General features: G+C 36.6%; 1 protein-coding gene across 3 annotated transcripts; it reads left to right on the forward strand.

Moving 5' to 3' along the window:
• Positions 1 to 445: 445 nt before the first annotated feature.
• lpin1a (lipin 1a) lies at positions 446 to 23,511 on the forward strand. Of its 3 annotated transcripts, none has more exons than XM_060880338.1 (21): positions 446 to 599; positions 10,249 to 10,449; positions 10,648 to 10,743; positions 11,948 to 12,222; positions 14,968 to 15,081; positions 15,207 to 15,305; positions 15,396 to 15,525; positions 16,560 to 16,836; positions 16,914 to 17,007; positions 17,121 to 17,302; positions 17,414 to 17,507; positions 17,593 to 17,662; positions 18,502 to 18,594; positions 18,761 to 18,798; positions 19,081 to 19,219; positions 19,735 to 19,883; positions 20,147 to 20,233; positions 20,339 to 20,491; positions 20,896 to 21,010; positions 21,090 to 21,193; positions 21,368 to 23,511. In XM_060880338.1, the coding sequence occupies exons 1-21, from the start codon at positions 531 to 533 to the stop codon at positions 21,525 to 21,527; spliced, it is 2,739 nt and encodes a 912-aa protein (XP_060736321.1). In that variant the 5' UTR covers positions 446 to 530; the 3' UTR covers positions 21,528 to 23,511. The 3 variants fall into 3 exon arrangements, with proteins under 3 accessions (XP_060736321.1, XP_060736322.1, XP_060736323.1); XM_060880339.1 differs by having other exon boundaries at positions 16,968 to 17,007; XM_060880340.1 differs by lacking the exon at positions 446 to 599 and adding an exon at positions 7,178 to 7,424.
• The last annotated feature ends 310 nt before the right edge of the window (positions 23,512 to 23,821 follow it).

Here is a 23,821-nt window from a genome sequence, read left to right on the forward strand (position 1 = left end):
ATTGGTTTTCTGTTTTTATATTATACTATATTTATATTTTTTCTTTCTCATATTTCAAGCACTGTAGGCATTATAGTTTAATTTAGATTCTATACACATTCACTGTCTTTTGACCCAAAAATGTGCACTGTACATATAAAATCAACGGATTTGTGGTTGTTTTCAGATTTAGTTTTAAAGGCACCTTTTTGTAATTATATGTATGCTAAATATATGAGGGATGTATGATATCAGATTAAAAAAAAAAGTTTTGTGCGCATATGCTAAAGAACTGTGTGAGCATGTGCTAAAGGGGCTTCAAGGTTCCTCACAGTGCAATCCTCTCAAGTTGCTCTGGACTCCATTCCAAGAACATGCTTGGTAAAATTAGTAAGAAACCTCCTTGAGCCTGGTATATAGACCACTGTTTGGATCACCATGCTGTCACAGTCACACATATTGTTGTTATATAAGAAGATCAGTTTGGACATCAAGCAAGAAAGACTTGGTTTCATTTGGGGAGCTGGAAGCACCAAACAGACAATGGAATCATGCAATCAGAGGATGAACCAGAAACATACAGTGAGGAACTCAATGCCAGTGACACAAGTTGGATATGGGTAATTATTCTTTTCTGCATGCATGAGTAGTACAATTACTGTATTTAGAACAGCTTTAGAACAGCTTTTAACCATGTCATTATCTACTTGTCACAACCTACCTGATATTGTGGTAGGATTCACAAAATAGACATGCAGAACAAAATATCAACTGTTATTCTTTCTTTCTTTCTTTTTTTGATTCTCAAATACAAACTTAAGATCTAACTAAGTTCAATTCAATTCAATTCAAATGTATTTGTATAGTGCTTTTTACAACTGACATTGTCTCAAAGCAGCTTTACAGAACACAAACATAGAACAAAAGGTTATTATAAAGAATAATATAAAGATTAATATAATACAAAACTAAGTTAAGTAAGAATAGAAACCGAATCCAAGAACTAACAATACAGATACAGGACTAACTAAATTTATAATATGGTAAATATGTAGATAACAGTAAATGGTATAAAATCAAGTAAATGTGTACTGCATTTTTAATGTGATTGATTCTGCAGTAATAAAAAAAAGTCCACTCGTGTAGAAAGACTTCAGGATATTAGTGTCTCTGTAAATGTTAACGTCCAAGCCAAAGAAAATGTAGTGGGGGGAGTGAATATTCTATATATTTGTACAGTAAAAGCTAAAGCAGAAATACAAACAAAGTTGAAGTACCTGTTTATGTACAAAACTCGATAACTGATACTTGCAAGGACACTTGGATTACACTATGGACACTTGAACACATCTAGACTCCAAGGTTACCATTTCATGGTATAGTTAAAATCAGGCTGAATTCAACTAAGCTGGGTTTCTGTACAATGGTGTTCAATATTTATTATATAACCAGAGAATAACGCATGACCTAAGCAATGATAAGGTTGTGCTGCAGTCAGACACAGTAATGGTGCCTGGGACACCAGTGAGTGCTATGATATTAACCAGAAACAAGATCTAAAAATATGCTCAGGGTTAAATTTGTGACAGTAAGACAAGTGTGTGAAATTTGCTCCAAGAGACTCTGTAAGAATGTGACCCATAAATCCAGTGGCAAGTTAGCAAATATCATGTAACAGGTGTTTTTTAGGTTTCAGTTATTGTAAGCTAATATTGTAAAACTTAAAATCTATCTCTATGTGAGGTATTCCTTAAATCTCACTATATATACATTAGGACAAACCATACGAAACATCCTGCATGATTATGAAGTTTTATTCTGTACAGGCCTTGCTGTGGCCTTTTGTGGAAAAACATTTTCAGTGGTTGCTGAAGTGTATCAGAGATTACTAATGCACTAAAGGCAGTGTTGTCATGCTACATATTGACATAGCTTAGTTTATTGCTGTTTACTATTCTTTTTTCATTTATTTAATATTGTTTATTTTTTAGTTATAGAAGCAATTAATATACTTATTTAAGCATGTGAATAAGTATATAACTGACCCAAAAAATTCAGATAATCTTGACACTTGACTTCAGGTTTCAAAAACTGTTCAATTACCAATTTCTCACAAGCTTGGTAATATGGCATGTTGCACTCAATAAAAAAGTGAACTATTTTATTGTTTTTGCAGTTTAGAATAACATATTCAATACAAGAAAATCTCATCTGTATACATATCTGTTTATCAAAAAAAAAACAATATATGCAAACTTGGTTGCATAAACGTTTTTTCATTTATTAAAATGAAATATCATGTACATAAGTATTCAGGTCCATTACTCAGAACTTAGTACATGCTTTAATACAGCTTTGAGTCTTTTTGGGTAACTTTGGATAGGGACCACCGGCGGTCCAGAGATGTTCCATTGGGTTCAAGTCGGGGCTCTGGCTGACTAGAGTGCTAAGACATTCACAGAGTTGTCGCTAAGTCACTCCTGTGTTGTTTGGCTGTGTTCTTAGCGTCATTGTCATGTTGAAAGGTGGATCTTCAGCCCAGTCTGAGGTCCTGAGTGTTGTGGAAAAGGTTTTTATTGAGAATATCTCTGTACATTGCTCCATTCAGCTTTCCCTCAACCCTGACCAGTCTACCAGTCCCTTCTGCTGATAAACACCCCCACAGCATGATGCTGCCAGCACCACGCTTCACTCTTGGGATGTATTGGGCAGGTGATGGGTTGTGTATGTTTCCTCCAGACATAAAATTTAGAACTGATGCCAAACAGTTCGATACTGGTTTCATCAGACCAGAGAATCTTGTTGCTTATAGTCTGAGAGCCAATCAGGTGCTTTTTTGCAAACTCCAAGCAGGCGTTCATGTGTTTTGCACTGAGGAGAGGCTTCTGCCTAGCCACACAGCCATAAAGCCCAGATCAGTGGATGGCTGCAGTGATGGTTGTCCTTCTGGACTATTGTCCCATCTCCAGATAGGATCTCTGGAGCGCAGTAAGAATGACCATCAGGTTCTTGGTCACCACTCATACTAAGGCCCTATTCCCTTGATTGCTCAGTTTGGCCAGGCAACCAGCTCTTTGAAGAGTCCTGGTTGTGCCAAACTTTATATATATATTTAGATATATATTTATATATATTTATATATATAATCAATTCTTTTGTACCTCTCTACTGAAATCCTGTATATTTTGTAAGCTGTTTCTGGACATGACTTAAGCAATTGAAAAAAGCAAAAAGATCTTGCAACAAAAAAACAAACAATAAGAGGTGTATGATTACTGTTGGTCACACTGGGACATTTTGGATGTGACTGTTTTAATTCTAACAACAGTCACTTGACCAATTATAAAAGTGTGTGCCTTGTATTCATACCCACTGAACTTTTCCACATTTTGACATGTTACAACCACAAACAAAAATGTATTTTGTTGGGATTGTAATTTCATAGACCAAAAGAAAGTGGCATATAATTGTGAAGTAGAATGAAAATGATAAATGGTGTCCAGTTTTTTGTTTTTTTTTTTTTACAAATAAATATCTGAAAAGTGTGGTGTGCATTTGTATTCAGCCCCCTTTACTCTGATACCCCTAACTTTGGGGTAGTGAAACCAACTGCATTCAGAAGTCACCTAATTAGTAAATAGTGTGCACCTGTGTGTAATTTAATCTCAGTATAAATACAGCTGTTCTGTGAAGCCCTCAGAAGTGTGATAGAGAACATTAGTGAACAAACAGCATCATGAAGACCAAAGAACACACCAGACAGGTCAGAGATAAAGTTGTGGAGAAGTTTAAAGCAGGGTTATGTTATAAATTAATATCCCAAGCCTTGAACATCTCACTGTACAATCCATCATCCGGAAATGGAAAGAGTATGGCACAACTGCAAGCCTACCAAAACATGGCCGTCCACCTAAACTGACAGGCCGTGGAAGGAGAGCATTAATCAGAGAAGCAGCCAAGAGGCCCATGGTAACTCTGGAGGAGCTGCAGAGATCCACAGCTCAGGTGGGAGAATCTGTCCACAGGACAACTATTAGTCGTGCACTCCACAAATCTGGTCTTTATGGAAGAGTGGCAAGTAGAAAGCCATTGTTGAAAGAAAGCCATAAGAAATCCCGTTTGCAGTTTGCGACAAGCCATGTGGAGGACACATCAAGCATGTGGAAGAAGGTGCTCTGGTCAGATGAGACCAAAATAGAACTTTTTAGCCAAAATTCAAAACGTTATGTGTGGCGGAAACCTAACATTGCACATCACCCTGAACTCACCATTTTCTTCAGCAGGGACAAGGAAGCTGCTCAGAGTTGATGGGAAGATGGATGGAGCCAAATACAAGGCAATCTTAGATGAAAAAATGTTTGAGTCTGCAAAAGACTTGAGACTGGGGCGGAGGTTCACCTTCCAGCAAAACAATGTAAAAACATACAGCCAGAGCTACAACGGAGGGGTCCAGACCTAAATCCAATTGAGAATCTGTGGCGAGACTTAAAAATCGCTGTTCACAGACGCTCGCCATCCAATCTGACTGATCTTGAGCTATTTTGTAAAGAAGAATGGGCAAAAAGTTCACTCTCTGGATGTGCAAAGCTGGTAGAGACATACCCCCAAAAGACTTGCAGCGAAAGGTGGTTCTACAAGACCAAGTGGGGCTGAATACAAATGCACACCACACAAGTTCCTTCCACTTCACGATTATGTGCCACTTTGTGTTGGTCTATCACATAAAATCCTAATAAAATACATTTTTGTTTGTGGTTGTAACGTCTCTAAATGTGAAAAAGTTCAGTGGGTATGAATACTTTTGCAAGGCACTGTATGCAATACATTTCTTTTCCCCAGAAGCATCCCAGTTGTTTTTCACTGTCAGATTAAAGCTGTAAAGATATCTGGCAGGTGTCTTTTTTTAATCAAAAAACCTGCAATTTAAACAGGGGTTTAAATTGTTGCTTTCAACAAAACAAAATGTAATATAATATGAAACAGATGGAGATGAAGTATTCATGTTCAACCAGTTCATGGTTTTCTCTGTTTTTCCTAATAACTCTTCCTTGCCCACTTCAAAAAATTTCCTTTCCTTTTACCAGAATGTAACCGGGTGAGAAATATCTGAGTGTACTTTGTCAAATCATACCAAAATACAAAATTTTAAGTTGTACAGTCTCTCTGTCTATCATACACATTAAAGTGCATTCTGATGTGCCAAAAGAAAGAAAAAGAAATTGTTTGTTCAATGATCCATAGTAAGTGAATGTTGTAGCAGTGCATGTTACTGTTCAAAATCATAAAGAAAACAAATGTCAGATACAAAAGTAAGGAAAGAGTCCTGCACCAATGGAATGTCTCCTACTTAGACACCCCCCACACCACCACCACCACCACCGAGAATGTAGTATGATTAACAGTCAACAAACGACCTTGCTGAATTGCTGTCACATGACCCGCTGTACTCTGATTGGTACAGAGAGCTCAGCCCTAGCAACACCCCCCACTTCTTCCACGAATGCAGACTTGAAGCCCAAGTTTCTAAGAAGTTCCAGGAGTTTCTATTCCCCAATGACAAATGAAATTATGTGTAAAGAGCAATGACCACATAGCCTGACAACAGAGGCCTGTACTGACCAATGAGCTGAATTTATGGGATTACAGAGTTTATGTCATGTCAACACATTATTTGTTCATCAGGCCTGAATTACTGACAGATTATTTAAAAGCTAAATGCTGTCTGTTCACAGCTCTACACCTCAGCAACCATCCTGAATACAGAACAAAGGGCCTTTATAATGGCTTAGTTCCTAGAAATCACTGACAAGCATGCAGGGAACTCCCTCCTGCTGCTAATTCAACAGGACCAACAATGTTGAAATCAAGGGTAGAGCAGGTACAGATATGATCATACACATACACACACACACACACAGAGAGAGAGAGAGAGAGAGAGAGAGAGAGAGAGAGAGAGAGAGAGAGAGAGAGAGAGAGACATACACACACAGAGACACACAGAGACACACACATGTACATGGGGTGGGCTGGGGGCGGGGTATTGTTTAGGTCATGTCTTCTTGACTGCTTCTTTTCCAGGAAATATTCCAGTACATGAAGTAGCTACACAACATTAAGCAGCATAAACAAGACGGGGTTGTTACAGGACGCAGTATTGTTTCAAAATAAAAAAAATCCCTGACACTTCAGCAAAGTAAAACAAAAAAATGTGAACTGTAGAATCTCATTACATGACTCTGATCTCTTATAATACATACTGTTTATCATATATAGATTCAAGACAAATGGCTAGTCATGGTAAAACTATGTATAGAAACTTTGTAAAATCCTGTCGTAAATAAGTTTGGTAAAGAAAAAAAAACACAAATCAAAATCTTTTACTTTTATCAGCTATCAGAGACATTAATATATAAATACAAAAACTCAGTATAATGAAGCTGAACCACATGATATCCATGTCAATGGATTTTATAAGGTTCAGGACAGAAATAGCATATCTCTAGGTAAGGACCTAAAAACTGCAAGCATGTGTTCACCATTAATCATAAGCATGTGAAATAGAAAACATACTGTACCTTATCCATTAATTGTAAACCATCCAAACACAGTTCAGTTTACACTTCTGTAAATAAAAACAACCAATATGATAAGAGGGGTTGTCCATTCATACTGAGGACTTTATTCCAAGTGGACTTTATATTATAGATATTAGTAGTTCTGTGTTGATGTTTTGATCATGCATATCTCTGCATATCACAGTTCATTAGGACACATTCTGTTTATGTAGCAGTATTTCACATGAGCTGCAGCTGCACATCCATCCTGAAGAATTACATCATTGTCAGCATAAAACACCCCATAGCTGAAAAAATAAAAGACGTCATGTCATTTTCCTCGTGGTGTATAAAGATGATTCAGAATTCAGTTTCTTTTCTGAATTAATGAATTAATAGCCTATTAAATTAATCTATATTAAATGTTTTGATACCCCAAAATAACCAGAATTGCAGCCTTTCACTGCCTACTGGATGCCGACTAGCTTTTTTAAAAGGTCTTGTGGTTATAAAAGGTGCCTTAATGCTGAATAAACAAAGATATCCTGCATAGAGAGGTGACACTGAGCAGTGTATTAAAGGGTTAAGTGTTTACCAAGGCGGGGTTTGTGCCTACGTCTGAAAGAGGACACTACTGTATGGAGCAGTACATCTAATACCTCTGGTTCTGTGGATGTAGTCACACTCGTTAGCGCTGTTGGCTGTGGTTTGGGACGTAGGCAGAAAGACAGAGGGAGGACTGTTTATTTTAGCTTGGTTTAAATAGAGCAGCAGGAAATAAAGCATTATTAGAAAATAATATTGCATGAAAAATAGCAGTAAATATTTCATCCCTTCACCAGTTTGGACGGTGGACAAATGAGCACAGCATCGTAAAGGGCTTTCTGCACTGTAGGTAGTTCACTGATATTAATATATTCTCTCGCTTGTAGTGTTTACTGTCTAAACCACGTATTGTCTTTGTTTTCTTTCTAGATTGTATAACGTGTATATAACGCAATGCTGGGGATCTCAGTGTGCAGCTTTGTGTACAAAAATATCATTGTATTCCAACTGGAAATATAAATATGGATATGTTCACATCTTGTCTTTACTTAAGGGCTACATTTTATTCCAGGGTTATTTCCAAATCATTTATATTTTGCATTAGAGGTTTGTGTAATGAATCACACTCAGCACTATATGCATAACCACTCTGTATTGTGTTATAAAATACAACTTTGTGTTTCAATCCTTTATCATCAGTCATTTAGTTGGTTTGTCATTAAAATCACATGCAAGCAGTGCATAAATTCATGTGTGTGTATATATATATATATATATATGCTCATACTGTATATTATATATACATGAACATGAATTTGGGAAACATGGCTGTCACTGACTGATACATTACACAAACCTCTACTGCAAAATGTAAATCATCATTTGGAAATAACACTGGAATAAAAATATACTGGCATTGTTGTTTCTTTGGTTCCATACAGCCTAGCTTGAACATTTCAGAAACTGTTGATCTGGGATTTTGACACAAATCAATGTCTAGTGTTTCCATTAATTGGTGTAAAAAATATACAAAAAGTGAAATTTCCAATTGTGGAAGCAAATGTGGAAGCTCTTTATTGATTGACAAGAATGGCCATACAGGTAGCTATCTGACTGGAAGGCTACATTTTCTCCAGTGATCACTCTTTACAACCTTGATGAACAGAAAAATATCTCGGAACCATTGCCGGCTCACCCATTCAACAATTTATAATCGTCAAGATGTTCATTCAGGGCATGAATACAGACACAGGCCAAGAGGCTTAGTTAATGTTCACATTAAACATCAGAATGAGGTAAAAATGTGATCTGTGTCTTTCATCGAGAAATGGATGTTGATACCAGAAGGAGTGGAAATGACCAGACCAGGCTGATCTGACAGAAAGTCTAGAGTAAGCCAACTAAGCACTTTTACAATTCTGTGTGCTTTTCTGCTCACCATAACTGTATCAAGTGCTTATTTGGGTTACTTATCCTTCTCATACCAATCTGACATTTTCCCTTTGACCTCTCTTGCCAAAAAGGCATTTCCACAAACAAAAATGTAGCATACTCCGTCCTTTTTGTTTTTCTCAACATTCTGTATAAACTCTAGAGACTGTTGTGTGTGTAATATCCTAAAAGATCAGCAGTTAATGAAATACTGGTACCAACCTCTATGCCACAGTGATCACACTTTGTCTTCATTCTGATGTTTTACATGAAAATTTACTGAAGCTTTATCTGCAAGTTTTTTTGTATTAGGCTCCTGCACACATGGAAAGGGAAAGAAGAGTGGATAGTGTCCATACACCAGCAAAGTTTCCCATGAAAAGTCTTCCTTTTCTTATTGATTTTCTTAAAATACATTGATTTATAGTCTCATTGGCATTGGCATAAATATGGTAGGATTGGTTTGGTAGGATAAGGTATGATTTTTTTTCAACTATAATAGTTATAAGCTTCTTGTCCACAATGATTAACCAGTGATATTACAACATGAATAAAATACAATCCTCTCATTATACTGTAAATGTTTAAACTTGTAAAATACATAAACTAAAGAACTAAAAAAGGACAAAAAAGTAACTTACTGTAAATGTAACTAAATGCAACTTACTTAATTTAGCTATGAAACAATCAAAATATTTTAAATTGTCAAATATTTAAAATCAATGGAAGCACAGTCACACATCTGGTAGCATTGTTACATCAAGTTCCCAAGTTTCATCTGAGGACAGGTTACTTTCTTTGCCATGGATAACATTGAGGGTTATTCCGATACCAAGGATAGGTTGTGAAATCCCTTTACAGATTTGCATTACTAATCAGTTCTGCAGATTCTGGATGTGTTTTAAGAGCTTTTGAGTTTGTTGTGTGTGGCTAATGACTCTGCCACATTGATGCCACTGTGCCACAATGCTCAGCAAGTCTGAGTGAAGATGACTGATCACATTTTGCCATTTTCTTCAATGTAGAGATTTCAGCACCAATTGAGTTTGTTTTGTCTTCAGTTTTGTCATAATGAATATACTAACTATTGATATTGTCTTCAACATTTCAACCTCGAGTGTGTACACTGGATGAGGCACATGTATATTTTTATTATGCAAACTATTATGATTTTCGTATGTTTACGATTTTGCCAAAATAGAACTAGAGCATCACTACCTGGTTTAAAATTGAATAGTCCAAATTACTTGCTTTTTGCATAATGCCATCCAATTACAAAACTACATGTTTTAGCCGCATTCATATACAATTTGGTTGCTCCAGATCATGACTTTGTCTATATAAAGAGGGACAGTGGTGGCTCAAGTGGTTAAGGGTTGCTGTTTGGAGGGCCGGGGTTCAAGCCCCAGCACTGCCACTGCTGGGCCATTGAGCAAGTCCCTTTACCCTCCCTTCTCCAGGGGCGCTGTATCATAGCTCCCCCTGTGCTCTAACCCCAACCTCCTCAGTTGGGGTAGGTGAAGAAAAGAATTCCACTGTGCTCTAATGTATATGTGGTGATAATAAAGCCTTTCATACATAAATTGGTAAAATGTACGTGGTAGCACATTGGCCCTTTTAAATGTACCTTATGAAGAACTATATGCAAAACAGTTTAAAAAGTGCATTTGTGAAGAATATGTATGTTCAACCTTAAGGAAATTAATATTCTCCCATCTGTACCCTTATTATCCCTTAGAGTCGAACCATGAATTATGTGGGACAGCTTGCTGGTCAGGTTTTTGTGCAGGTGAAGGAACTCTACCGAGGACTGAACCCAGCCACCCTGTCTGGCTGTATAGATGTCATTGTGGTGCGTCAGCCTGATGGTTCCCTACAGTGTTCACCCTTCCATGTACGCTTTGGCAAGATGGGGGTGCTGCGGTCGAGGGAAAAAGTGGTAAGGTCACCATGTCTAGGCTGTATGAAGCTTATTGGTAGCAATATCATGTGATAAAAAAGAACATTGGTTATATTAGGGAAAAATATGCTTTCCCTTCAAAATATGCATTGCAGTAATTCACTCATGCAAATGTCACATTTTCTAATGAAATCTTAATGAATTTAATTATACTCTGAGAATAAATTCTTTGCACAGGTTGACATAGAGATTAATGGGGAGCCAGTTAACCTACACATGAAATTGGGGGAGAACGGTGAAGCATTTTTTGTCAAGGAGACTAAGAGTTACATGGTGAGTATGATATACTAGGAAATTGCACCCATCCAGTGTGATCATGCTTCTTATAATATATTGAGCAACACAACACACAGGGATATCTCTTTAAGGAGTGAAATGTGACTCTTGTTTACGGAGGCTGTCCTGTGCTGGGGACATTCTGTAACCTGAACGGGTGTACTCTTGGCTTGTGCTTTCTCCTATAACACATTACATTCTTCAAACCCAAAGTGGGAGGGAATAAAACTGATTAGTAAACATTGATTAAAGTTAAGGTACTGACACATGAAAGATTTGTGTTAAAGATTATTCTTGCAACAGTTAACAGTCTTGTCAATAAACAGTCCTGCCTAAGCAGTCTGGAATAAAGATAATATTAATAACATTTATGACAGTAAGAAGCTTGGCCTTTTGATAAACTGAAGGATGGCACTCTGAATGGAAAGAATGGGACAAATGTTATTTACAACATTCAAAGTTATAAATGTCAAAGACAAAGAGTACTGAATTTAATGCAGTGTATGCTCTCCTCACCTAGATGAGGTGATTCAGTGAAGCAGGATTTGTAAAGTTTAATCAGCATCAGCAACATACAGAAATTGCACTGATCCTATACAATTCACTTATCACTTTATACCATTTATTGTTTTTTAGTTCACAATTGTATGTTTATATTGTGTAAATTTTATATTTATAAATTTTACAAATATAATTTGTAAATTGTAATTTTTTTTGGCTAGAATGTCAGGGATTTAAAAAAGTTTTAATCAAGAGTTATATAGGATTAATTTCTAACCACAGAAAACTGTCCTTATATTAAACAGATTCTTTTCTGAATAAAAGGTGCAATCCAAAATTGATCACAACAATTTGTAAAGCATACCAGATGAATGCTGTGCTCTCATTGGCTTTACACTCCATTATTAGATTAAGCATCAGTAATCGTGACCTCAAAAAAACCTCTATACCTCTATTAATACCATGGAATTTCTTCTATTAACCAGTGTTGTTATTTGTAAGGAGTGTTTGTACCCTGCAAATTGTCATTTGAGGCTACATTTTATATATTGTATATTTTTGGAGATTGATGCAGATAGTTGGCTATTTGTCTTGTATAGTGGTAGCAGTGTAGTAGCATTTATCCGTTGTTACTTGCAGGTACCAGCTTTAAGACCATAATTCATCTATATTAGGCTAATCGTCAAAATGCTCTTTACAGGAGATGGTGCCATCTTATCTTGCCACATCTCCAATAAATACTGATGGCTCATCATTGATGGAATCCCAGATGGGAAAAAGTGTGTCTCGTCTGTCTGAGCCATCTGGGACTTCCATCCAATCTTTGGGTCCCTCAGGAGAGAATGGTATAAAGAAGAGGAGGAAGAGGAGAAAGAAATCCAAATTAGACAGTGTGAAGCGAGAGGACAATGGAAACTCAGAGGATGAGGACATGTTCCCCATTGATATGAGTTCAGATGAAGATACAGCTAGCAGGTGAGTATGCAGATGAACAGCCATAGTCATGTTGTGAAGAAATTGTTATGGAGTCCTTAAGTCCCCCTGTTTGCCTAGACGCTGCCAACTTTATGGTTCTCTTTTGGTTATAATCTGACTGATGTACTTGGTTATATCTGACTGATAAATCCATCAAGATTGTATTCAGGAACTGGAAGTTAGCTAAAATGTTATATACATATTATTATGGATTTCCACCAAAAGACTGGTAGGGGGTGCTATTCAGCTAAACTAAATGATTTTAATCTAGATGGTCTTTAGTCTTTATTGTCTCATTAGTGGCTAAATGATATGGTAAAGTTGTGGCCTAACCTGCAATAGCTGGACATATATATACATATTTACATATCTCATAGGAGTTCCAAGCATTTACACTACAGATAATTTAAAGGTGTACAAGTCTATTAATTCTTATAACTTTGTTGTTTGTGGCCAAAGTCAAGATGTGATGCTTTACAATGAGAACTTTGAGAACATCATATCACCAAAAGCCAATATGCTGCCCAAATAGATTCTATAAACCATAGGTCACTAACAGGCGGACCGCGGTCCGGGTCCGGACCCAGAAGCTGTCCAATACGGACCCGGACCTACAGCCAAAACAAAAGGTTATGATTTAAAACTTGACGAAGCGCTTATATTTTATCTAGCACAGCTTTTGCAATATTTACGGTAAATGTAGTGGAAACGCACAGACCAATTGCATGCGAGTTTGCCATCCCACGTGATACCACTCAGCCAATCAAATCTGTGCATTCCTGAAGTAAACACTGCGACTCAACAGCGCAATACAGATGAGAGAGAATTAGAGTAAAGTTACACATGAAAGAAAGATAGCGATACATGTAGAAAACAAAGGGAGAGAAACAGACGAGTGAGACGGAGAAAGGGAGAGAAACAGACGAGTGAGACGGAGAAAGAAAGAATAAAGAACAAATGGCGCTCTCCAAAAAAAGAAAAGTGGACAGCGAAAACATTTACTCCAGAATATACAGACTCATTTCTGTTCACACTTCACACTAAACCAGTGTGTCTCATATGTTCAGAAACCGTGGCACGTATTAAAAGTGGCAATGTGAAACGCCATTATGAGACAAAACACAAAGGTTTTGAACAAACATATCCACTCAAATCTGAAGACAGCATCATGACCATGTTTGGCTCTACATACAACTGCAAGGCAGCTTTCTCTACAATGAACATAATCAAAACTAAATATGGTTCCAGGGTCACTAATGAGCACCTCCACATGTGTATGAGAGCGGCCCTGACTCCATTCAAGCCCAGGTTTAAAATCCTGCCAAGCCAAGCTAGAGCTCAGTTCTCTCACTGAGATATAAAAGGGAAAGTTAAGCACTTTATTTAAACATACACAATGTTCACATTTTATTTATTTTCTCTTATTTTGAAATATAGCCCTACTTTTATTCATTTAATGAGAGAACATTATACATATCTAGTCATACATATGTTCAGTTCTATGTTATGTGACAATAAATATTGTCAAAATGTTTTTGAATTGTGCTGCATTTATTTGATTTGACAGTCAGGTATTGATTGCCTGCAGATGTTGATACAACTACTAGGCTACATAAATATTTATCACACTAGCCAGTTAGACATTATGATCTTCTGGACCTTTGCTTCAAGAAATTTTCTCTTACTGGACCTCTTTTAATTTTAGTTGAATACCTCTGCTATAAACCAATAAGCAGACCAACATTAGTTATCTGAACATTACAGGCAATTCCTTTGTAAAAATGTGACCTAGCTATGTAGCATGGGTTAGCTAGTTACTTGATAAAATTTTAAACAGACTATGTAGGCTTGTTAGTGCTTTGACTAAAAAAAACCTAAAAACCACAACTTAGTTAACAAATTCTTAGTTAGCAAGCCAGCTTTACAGATTGAGGTTAGCTAATTTACAGATGAGGTTAGCTAATTAGCTGAGATAAATCCCTCCTAATGTCCTGTAACCACATCTGTCTTCTGTAGGTTTGGTAAAGTTTCTGATTTAATTAAAGTTTGTAAAAAATGTAACATCCAACAATGTAGCATTTTAGAACTCTAGCTTAGAAATTCTAGCTTGCTGTCACCAGGGGGAAAGGCTGGCATCACAGACACATGTCTCTACAACACACTTAGTCCTAATCCAACAGAAAATCACCAAAACTCTTAACACTATCACAAGTAGATTTGTAGATTTTCAGTTACAGTTACTGCCTGGCTTGATCTTTACTGCATTAAGAGATTTGTCAGAGTGCTGAAGAAAAAAAATCCCCCAAAGATTTTGAAATTTATGAAATCTTTTCACAAAATCCAGTTTCAATCACAGCACAAGTGCACCCTTTATAATACTTGCCATTCAACCTTTTTTCCTCTTAAGCAGCTTCCAGGAAGAACTTGTATGTACTACAAACCAGAGATTTTTTGGTATTTCCTCTTAGCAATGGGAATTTAATGCTGGAAAAGGTATTGGAAAAGATAAACAGTCATTACACTATCACAAGCATAAATAAAGGAAAAAGAATTTCAGCTCTGTTAATGCAGTTTGAATGAAGTACAGAAGCTTGCTTATTGAAAATGTCATAGTGCTTGCCATTCCTTTGAGAGGAAAGGATGCACTGCAAGCCTAAGACATTTAGCCATTTGTGTACACAATGTTTTTATTTGATCTTTTCTTTATCTGTTTTTTCTTTATTTTCTTTTTTTGTCTGTTCCCAGATCTATGTCATATGACCTCTATGATGAAAGGGTGAAAAGTGGTCAATCTAATAGTTCTTCTATGCAGAGCAAAGAATACTTACAATGCAATGAAGATTGGGCAAGTGTACAAAGGTCAGTAAAGGACGTCTGTAAAGAAAGAAAAAATTGAGATGAGAATTTTGGTAATCAAGATTCATACTATGTGTTTTTCTTTTTATTTAAGTATGTTCACGATTTAATTTATTGCTTTTCACAAGAACAAGTGAGGAACAGTCCTGTACCCTGTCTGTTCCAACAAACGGAGGTCTGTCCATATCTTGCCCACAACAATCATCAACATTTCCTGCTAGAACCAGGTACCATTCCATGTAGTGTCTATGCCATCATCATAATGTCTTAAAATTAAAGCAGTTATGTTCACCCTCTATTTCTGTCACCTGTGCAAGTATGGAACATGGCTTCTTGCCGTCCACACCCAAAAGTGACTCAGAGTTGCTAGTCAGTCAGATGACAAAGGAAAAGGTGCAAAATCCTGAGATGCTCTGGGCCTGGGGAGAGCTCCCTCAGGCTGCAAAGGTACAAGTAAAAACAATTATGATTAATGTACTTATTTTGTTTTTTGCTGTGGTGAAAAAGATGATGTGTTCATAAAAAGATAATGTGAGAAATGTTGATAGATTAAATTAATAAATTAGATAGCGTGTGTAGAGTTTCCTATAAAAATAAACACTCATCAGTGTTAATTGTATGTAAATTAAAGCCAATCATTTTCTGGAAGGGTGCATATGAAAAGTCTGATAGTGTTTTTGTTGCTGGTTTTGTGGTGGTGGTTTAACCCTCAGTTTACCCCAATGCTCTCCCATCAGCCAGCTTACCCGCTTTGTTTAGCTAACCACATTTAACTGCTGATTATGATGCAGCACAAGGGATGTGGTAGCCTAGTGGTTGAGGTGTTGATCTACTGTTTGGAAGGTTGTGTGTTTGAATCCCAGGTCCACCAAGCTGCCACTGCTGGGCCCCTGAGCAAGGCCCTCAGTTGTATAAAATGAGATTAAAATGTAAGTTGCTCTGGATAAGGGCGTCTGCCAAATGCTAGAAATGGAAAGTTATATCAACCCTCTTTAGCATGTATATGCTCACAGAAACCCATGCCACTGTGATTGACAATTGAGATAATTTGCACCTCTCCCAAAGAGCATGGCCAGTTTTGCTTTCTTGGTTTCTAACCACAGATGTCTGTGGCCTTGTCAGGATTCAGACAATCTCTAGATGACAGGCTGAGTGTGCCACTTATTTGAAAAATATGGATATTCTAGTGTTAAATTTAGAAACACTACAACTTAACACTACAACTTTGTAACAATACATTACAAAAATTAAAAATATTACAATGCATTATTAGCATTCATTTGAAACACTTTTGGACCTCACCTGCATAGGCTGCGATAGTAATAAATTAGACCTGCGCACTCTATTAAGATGTTTTGTTGATCTCAAGTGTCATTTTGCAACAAATATTTTTAGTGTTATTCCACTTAAATAGGCCATTTGTATATAGAAGTGATGAGGCTAGAACCTCTTATTAAGAAAACCCTTATCTTTTTGCACAGCCCAAGTTCACGCAGTCTATGACAGAGCCCAAAGTGGTGACTGCAGCATCAATCCCCATGTCAGACAGCACACACTTTCGGGCTATCATGGGAGATAGGGTGGTGGAAAAAGTGGGGGAAAAGTCTCCAGAACTTGGTGCTGAAGAAGCAGCAGCTCCAGCATCTATGGAGGTGGAGGTAATTGGTGCAGCAGCTTGCACTATTGCCAGTCTGGAAGATGAACAATATCCTGGATTCCAGGTTCACAGTAAAACTGACTCTCCATCAAAAAGAAGAGGTTAGTTTCCTAAGGTTTCTCTTCAGTTTTGCAGCTTGAAAGCATCAAAGATTCAAGTGACATTTATTTATTTGTAGACAAAAGAAGTCATCATCTTGGATCTGACGGTGTGTATTTGGATGATCTTACAGAGCTGGAGCCTGAGGTAGCAGCACTCTATTTTCCTAAGAGGTTAGTACAGTGCTTGCTTATGGCATATACATAGTAAACACAATGGTCTAGTTGTGTTTTCTGCATGATAAAATCTGATCCATTCTGATACAAGTATTATTTTTTCTGTGCAGTGATGGCACAGGGTTAGTTAGGACTCGGACCGAAATGAGGAGTGCCAATCAGTCACCTCAGTCATTGGGAAGCAGTGGCATGGACAGCGGAGTTGACAGCTTTTCTGATCAATCAGGAGAGCTGCCCAATATTGCCATCTCGCTGTGTGGAGGGTTGACAGAGGATCGAGACATCACCCGAGGTAAACAGTGGTTTTGTACAGTACAATACAGTACAACTGTTTTTAGTAGAACTGATTGCTTTTACTATAGAAGATATTTTGTTGAAGAAAGCCTGTATTTTCTTTCCACAGAGGAGTTTGAGGAAAAATCAGTAACTTATCAGGAGTTTGCTAATAATCCATCGATTATTGATGACCCTAATCTGGTTGTAAAGATTGGAGTCAAGTATGCAGACTATTTCAATGTATAATAAATTATCTTTTTTATTTGTAAGTATTTGTCATAATTAATTTTGTTTTGTATCTGTAAGGTATTACAATTGGAGTACAGCCGCTCCTCTTGTGTTGGCTATGCAGGCATTCCAAAAACCATTGCCAAAGGTAAAACTGCATACTTATTATAGTAAATATTTAGATATAGATTTTTTTAGGGTAGAGGGTCTCAGTCTAGCCTTCATAGGCCACCAGCTGTGCCAGCTTTCTGCTATGCTCCAGTTTTTCACTAGGTTATCATGGGCTACAGACATCTCACACACTACGTTTTTGTGTTTTAAGTTCTTGAACCAGAGGTGTAGTTAAGGCCAGGCCACCTGTCAGAAACTGTCTGACATGTGACAAGTATTGACACTTTTAACACTGTAATAATATAGCCACGGTATTGTATCTTACCAACCCAAATATGTGACAACAAATATTTTCAGAAGAATTAAAGTGTTCTGAAATGACCCTGATAGAAATCTACTAATATATGTCACTGCATTGAAAGATGGAAAAATGTGCCAGATGAGTGTCAAGGTAACATGACTGGTCTTAACCATAGCAATAATATTTAAACCAGAAATAAACTTTGAATACATGTTAAGACCTAAGACCTTAAATAATAAAAAAGACACCTTCTTTTTCCCTCTTTTTTATTTATTTATTTGTTTATTTTAATTTAATTTCTCTTCCTCAATCCCAACCCATTTGGCACTGTTCTAAGTACTCATGCCTGAGTTATGTGTACTCTGCTTGGGGATTCTTCACTTATTGCTTTCCCAGTGTGTTCTTTTCCAGTCCTGTATGTCCTTCTTTTATGTTTGAGTGTGTCTGTCTGTCTGAACCTTAGCTACTGCATGTCTCGCTCTCTTTGTGCATGCTCATAGCCATTCACAGTCATTTATATTTTTTGGTTTTAAGTTTGAGTTTTGAGTATCAGGTACTGTGTGCATTTGCTCCAGGCTGCATTGGAGAACATTATGAAGGAGAAAATGCCTAAGAAAGGAGGACGGTGGTGGTTCTCATGGCGGGGAAGAAACAACAGCTCTAAGTCGGTACGCTGCTGTTTCAAATACTGTAATTGCTCTTCATACCAGAGATATTTGATTACTTTTAGAACTGATAGAAAAAAACATTTATTTCCTCTATGTATTGGTAACTAAGACCTGTATTTATCTGTTGCAATAATTATGTTCAGTTACTTATCATTTTATCCATCAGGAATCTGCTGAATTTGGGGAGCAGACAAAAAGCAGTAGGTAAGATTTCTACCCAAGTAACAGTGTTAACTCCAGCAGGGACAAATACAATAAAATAAATTATGGTAAAATAGTAAATAATACACTGAGCAGCCACCCCACCCCATCCAGAGGAGCTTTTTAACTCTTTTAGTTGACTGGTCTGTAATAGACAAACGTTTTAAAGGCTTTAAACTACCACAATGTAAAATTGAAGGTGTGTCTGCTGTTAGTGACTCACAGGATTAAATTAGTCATAATAGATTGATGACTAAACAAATTGCCTTCTTGGTTTTGTAACAGGTTAAAGGATGAATCATCCTCAAGTGATGATGACAGCAGACCTGTTAAGCAGAATTCGACATGTAGTCAGTCAGAGCCTCTTCCTAGCTCTAACAGTATATGCTACAAGAAGACTCTCCGCTTATCCTCAGAAGAGCTGGTAAGGTTTTTGTGTACATATACTCTCAGATTTGACCACTGAACTTTCCTTTTATATTTAATTGGTTTTGATTGTTTTGAACACAGTTATGCAAATAATACTGAAATGAAACAGTGAACTTGTTATCTATGTTTTTATGCATGTTATTATTTCTTAGCAGGTTAAATGGCTCATATGATAGTAAGCATTAAAAATATCCAGTTTCATTAGTATTTCTTATTTTTACATAGCCTGCTACGTTTAAATGGTATAATTTTATTATAGGGCAGAGACTCCAAATTCAGGCTAATTTAATGAGTGTTGCAAAGATAAAAAAATTATTTCTTGAAATTGTCTAATAAGTTGAGTTCAATTCCGATTTCAAAGTGGAAGGAATGATTGCATATTAGAATATATTTCATTAGTAACTGTTAAAGGTCCATAACTAGGAGTTATCACAGACACATCAGCATCAGCATGTCATCTGTATACTTTAAAGTTAACATTACATAACTGAACATTAATTCTAATTTCAGGCCAGTCTGCAATTAAAAGAGGGCCCCAATGATGTGTTATTCAGTGTGACTACTCAGTACCAGGGTACCTGTCGTTGTGAGGGCACCATATATCTGTGGAACTGGGATGATAAGATTGTAATTTCAGATATTGATGGCACAATCACCAGGTGAGAATGAGTAGAGCCTTTTAAGCTCTGCATGCTAACCTTCATGTTTTAAAAGCCTTTAGATTTAAAAGCCTGTATAAGTGGGCTGAATACTTTTCAAGTACAGTTAAGTTCGATATCTAAAGATATTACTGAAATATTACAACTTGTCTAATCATTTTTTGCCATTGCAGCAGTTTTACTTAAAGTTTGACATCATTGTTTTGACTATACTATGGTTAGGGTATGTTGTGTAGAGTGTTATAACAGTGGCTGTCTTACAGGTCAGATACTCTTGGACATATTCTGCCAACACTTGGCAAAGACTGGACCCATCAAGGTATTGCCCGCCTCTACCACAAAGTTAGCCAGTAAGTGCTGTAATCTGTATACACTAATTTCACAGCATAAAAATGATATGTATTAAATTGGGATTTTCAGGCATTTACTCCTGAGTAACTGTTGTTGTTTAATAGGAATGGCTATAAGTTCATGTACTGCTCTGCACGAGCAATTGGTATGGCTGATATGACGAGAGGCTATTTGCACTGGGTAAATGAGAGAGGCACCATGTTACCTCAGGGCCCTGTGCTGCTCAGCCCTAGCAGCCTGTTCTCTGCACTACACAGGTGAATATTCAAGACCTTTACTGTCATGTACAAAACTTTTGCAGCCTCTTAATTGGTGCAGAAGGTGAGAATAAATATCAGCAAAGAGTGTCAGCAAAGGGTTCACACAAGCAGGTGCAAGTTAAAAAAAATGCACATGGCAAAATCTAAATCCAAAATGAATCTAAATCCTAAACACAATACACATGAGGGATTAAATAGACAAAGGGAAAACTCAAAACAGGTGTTAGAGCGACAACCAGTGACAATACAGAGGTGAAGACATGACATGGATCAAAACAAAACACACATGGAGATGTAAACAAAACAAAAAAGCAGACATGAGGGTCATGATTTTATTTTTGCAAGCCCTATTGACGCAGTAATATGCTATATGGAGGTCGTTTTCTCTTTTTGTATACCAGGGAGGTCATTGAGAAAAAGCCAGAAAAGTTCAAAATTGAGTGTCTGACCGACATCAAGAATCTTTTCTATCCAAACACAGAGCCCTTCTACGCTGCTTTTGGAAACCGAGAAACAGTAAGTGGCAAGAGGAACCTATAATATGAGTAGCATAAGGGTCAAAAACTTTTGCACTTACAAAACATTCTCTGTGTAGGATGTGTTTTCTTATAAGGAGGTTGGAGTGTCATTGAACAGGATCTTCACCGTGAACCCTAAAGGAGAGCTCATTCAAGAGCATGCTAAGACCAACATATCATCGTAAGTGTCTTTATCACTGGAAATGTCAACCCAAACTGCTAACATGGATAAGCATGTGTAAAATATAATGCTAGTTTTGTCAGGTGACATATTTTTGAAATTATCGAAATTTGCAGAGCTGTGCTGTTTGCTTATCATGTTTTTAGTAAACACTTCTTTTATTTGCTGACTTAGATATGGGCGTCTGTGTGAGGTGGTTGACCACATCTTTCCATTGCTGATTAGAGGCAATATTTCCGACTTCCCCTGCTCAGACACCTATAGCCAGTTCACCTACTGGAGAGAGCAGCTACCCGAGCTAGAGAAGCACGATCACAAAGTGGAAAACAGCTGAGTGAATTGACATGCTGAGGTTGTTCTTGACTTCTAATTCAGTCTTCTCATGTCTGTCCTCTCATGCTCAGGTAACAAGCTAGCATGTAACATTTTGTTTATGCTCACTCTTCTATTGGTATTAGCTTCTTTCAGTAGTTTCAGTTGTTTTTTTATGTTATTGCGGTTCTATTTTTCTGTTATATCAATCTTTCAAGTAATGGTTATATTAATCTTAATCTGTGTTCTGTCAAAGTATATTGCCCATATTTTTGAATGTCTGGTAATAATTAAGATAAGGATGACCTCTTCTGTCTCAACAGCAATAAGACTGTGTTGAACAGAATTCTATAGCCGTAACCCTTCACATTGGCTCTTTCTGTTTTATATGTATATATATCTATATATACATATTTTATATACATTTTATATATATATATTCTGTTTTACTTTGCCTCACCTACACTCTCTGATCTTCTACCCATGTCTGCTGACTGATTTTAATTCATATGCAGGAAATGGTCTGTACATCTTGTAAATTTGTAATATTTAAAGTTCTAAAGTAACATTTTGTACAGATATTATTGCCTTGCATATAGAAGATGCTGGAAGTCTATTCTCAGGTCTCACGTCTAACACATTTTTCTATTTATTTCAGTATGTACAGTATATTACAAAAATCGCAGAACTTCCAGTACATTTGTGACACTTGTGCCTGATTTAGACTACTCAAAACAACTAAGAATTGTAGTCCACTTTATATTTGTGCATTAATTTGTGTCCTCTTGTTTTATAATATACAATATATAAATTATTTCTTATGTTTCAGAATATGAAATACATAAAACATCAAATTGAAAATAGTATTTACGAGTAATAATCTGCATTCCTTTGTGTGTGTCCATATTTTTCCCAACCCATAACTCAATACATCTACAAACCTGCAATAGGATGGAACTCAAGGATAAGGGCTAAAGTTTCCCTAATTTTTTTAGTCACATCTGGCAGTATGGTGGCGTAGCAGATTCGGTTGCCACCTAATAGTTCCAGGAATCCTGGTTTAATCCTCAGGGTACAGTCTGCATGTATTTTCTGTCCATGTACTTTCTCTGTGTTCATGTAGGCTTACTCTTGAGTTTCCTCCCAACTCAATGTGTATGATTTGGTGCCTTGCATTGAATAGGTGTCCCATTTAGGGTGCTCTGAATCCACTCTCATCAGGATAAAAATAATGAATACAATTATTAATTATTAAATAAAATAATAAGATTATGATTATGCTGAGCTGACAAATCTACTCTAGTATTATTCTAGCATTAGCATTAGAGAAATTAGTGCGATCCCAGAGACGTGTGGTTCAAACACATGACTGTTTTAAAGGCGTTAAATAGTAAAATATTGTTTATGCTGGTTAACTAAAGAAAAAATGTTTTTGTGTGGTAAGTAATGTCTCAGAAAGTGTGCTGCTCTAATACTTTTTAATCTAGTGTACATGGAATTATGATTTCTGTTGTTGTGGTTGTCATACCTACTGTAAGTTTAAATGAAGAAAAAGTTGAAATGAATTTTCCTCCCAAACAAAAAGTCTACAATTAATGTTTGTGCTATTTTGTTTTGTGATGAGAAAAGAACCGAATTGAATCTGTGGTGTTGCACAATGAAGTTGCACAGATTTTGAGTGGCAAATACTTTAAATTTAGTCATAAAATTAAACATATTCTTTTTATCCTGTTGATAGTAGACCACAATAATTTTTTGACCAGCTACCTTTTACTTTTGTTTACACAAGATTTAGATTACATGCCCTTAAATTACGATTGGACTCTGGCATCTAATATAAAACTGTATTCGATTTATATCTTCAATTTTATATTCTTTCTGTGAAAGATCACAAAGTTGTGGCTAGTGGGTTTCTGCTTGGATTTATTATAATAAAAATGGTAAATCGTGTTAAACATGCAACAGTAAATATGGATCTGCATATTAAAATATAATTGTTACACAAATGCAGTGTGGTGTCTTGAAGACTAAAGATCTCTCATGCACCAGGAAGTGTTTTGTTACTTTCTTGCATTGGGATGTGCAGTGCTGTTGAAGTAGTTTTGGTCTTATTATGCTGATATTCAACCTTAAATAGGTTAAGAGATGATGATTTTGGTGATTCTTTAGAAATTCTCTCATAGATTTCCACTTAAACATGATGACCAGACCAGAGTCAACTTTAACTTTTCCCTAATGAATGGTATAGAAATCTACATTTCTGAATGTGGAGAAAAGTGCAGTGTATGTAACTGCCCTAAATGAAATAAACATTAA

The sequence above is a fragment of the Tachysurus vachellii genome, chromosome 10, assembly GCF_030014155.1.
Source record: "Tachysurus vachellii isolate PV-2020 chromosome 10, HZAU_Pvac_v1, whole genome shotgun sequence".
NCBI lineage: Eukaryota > Metazoa > Chordata > Actinopteri > Siluriformes > Bagridae > Tachysurus > Tachysurus vachellii.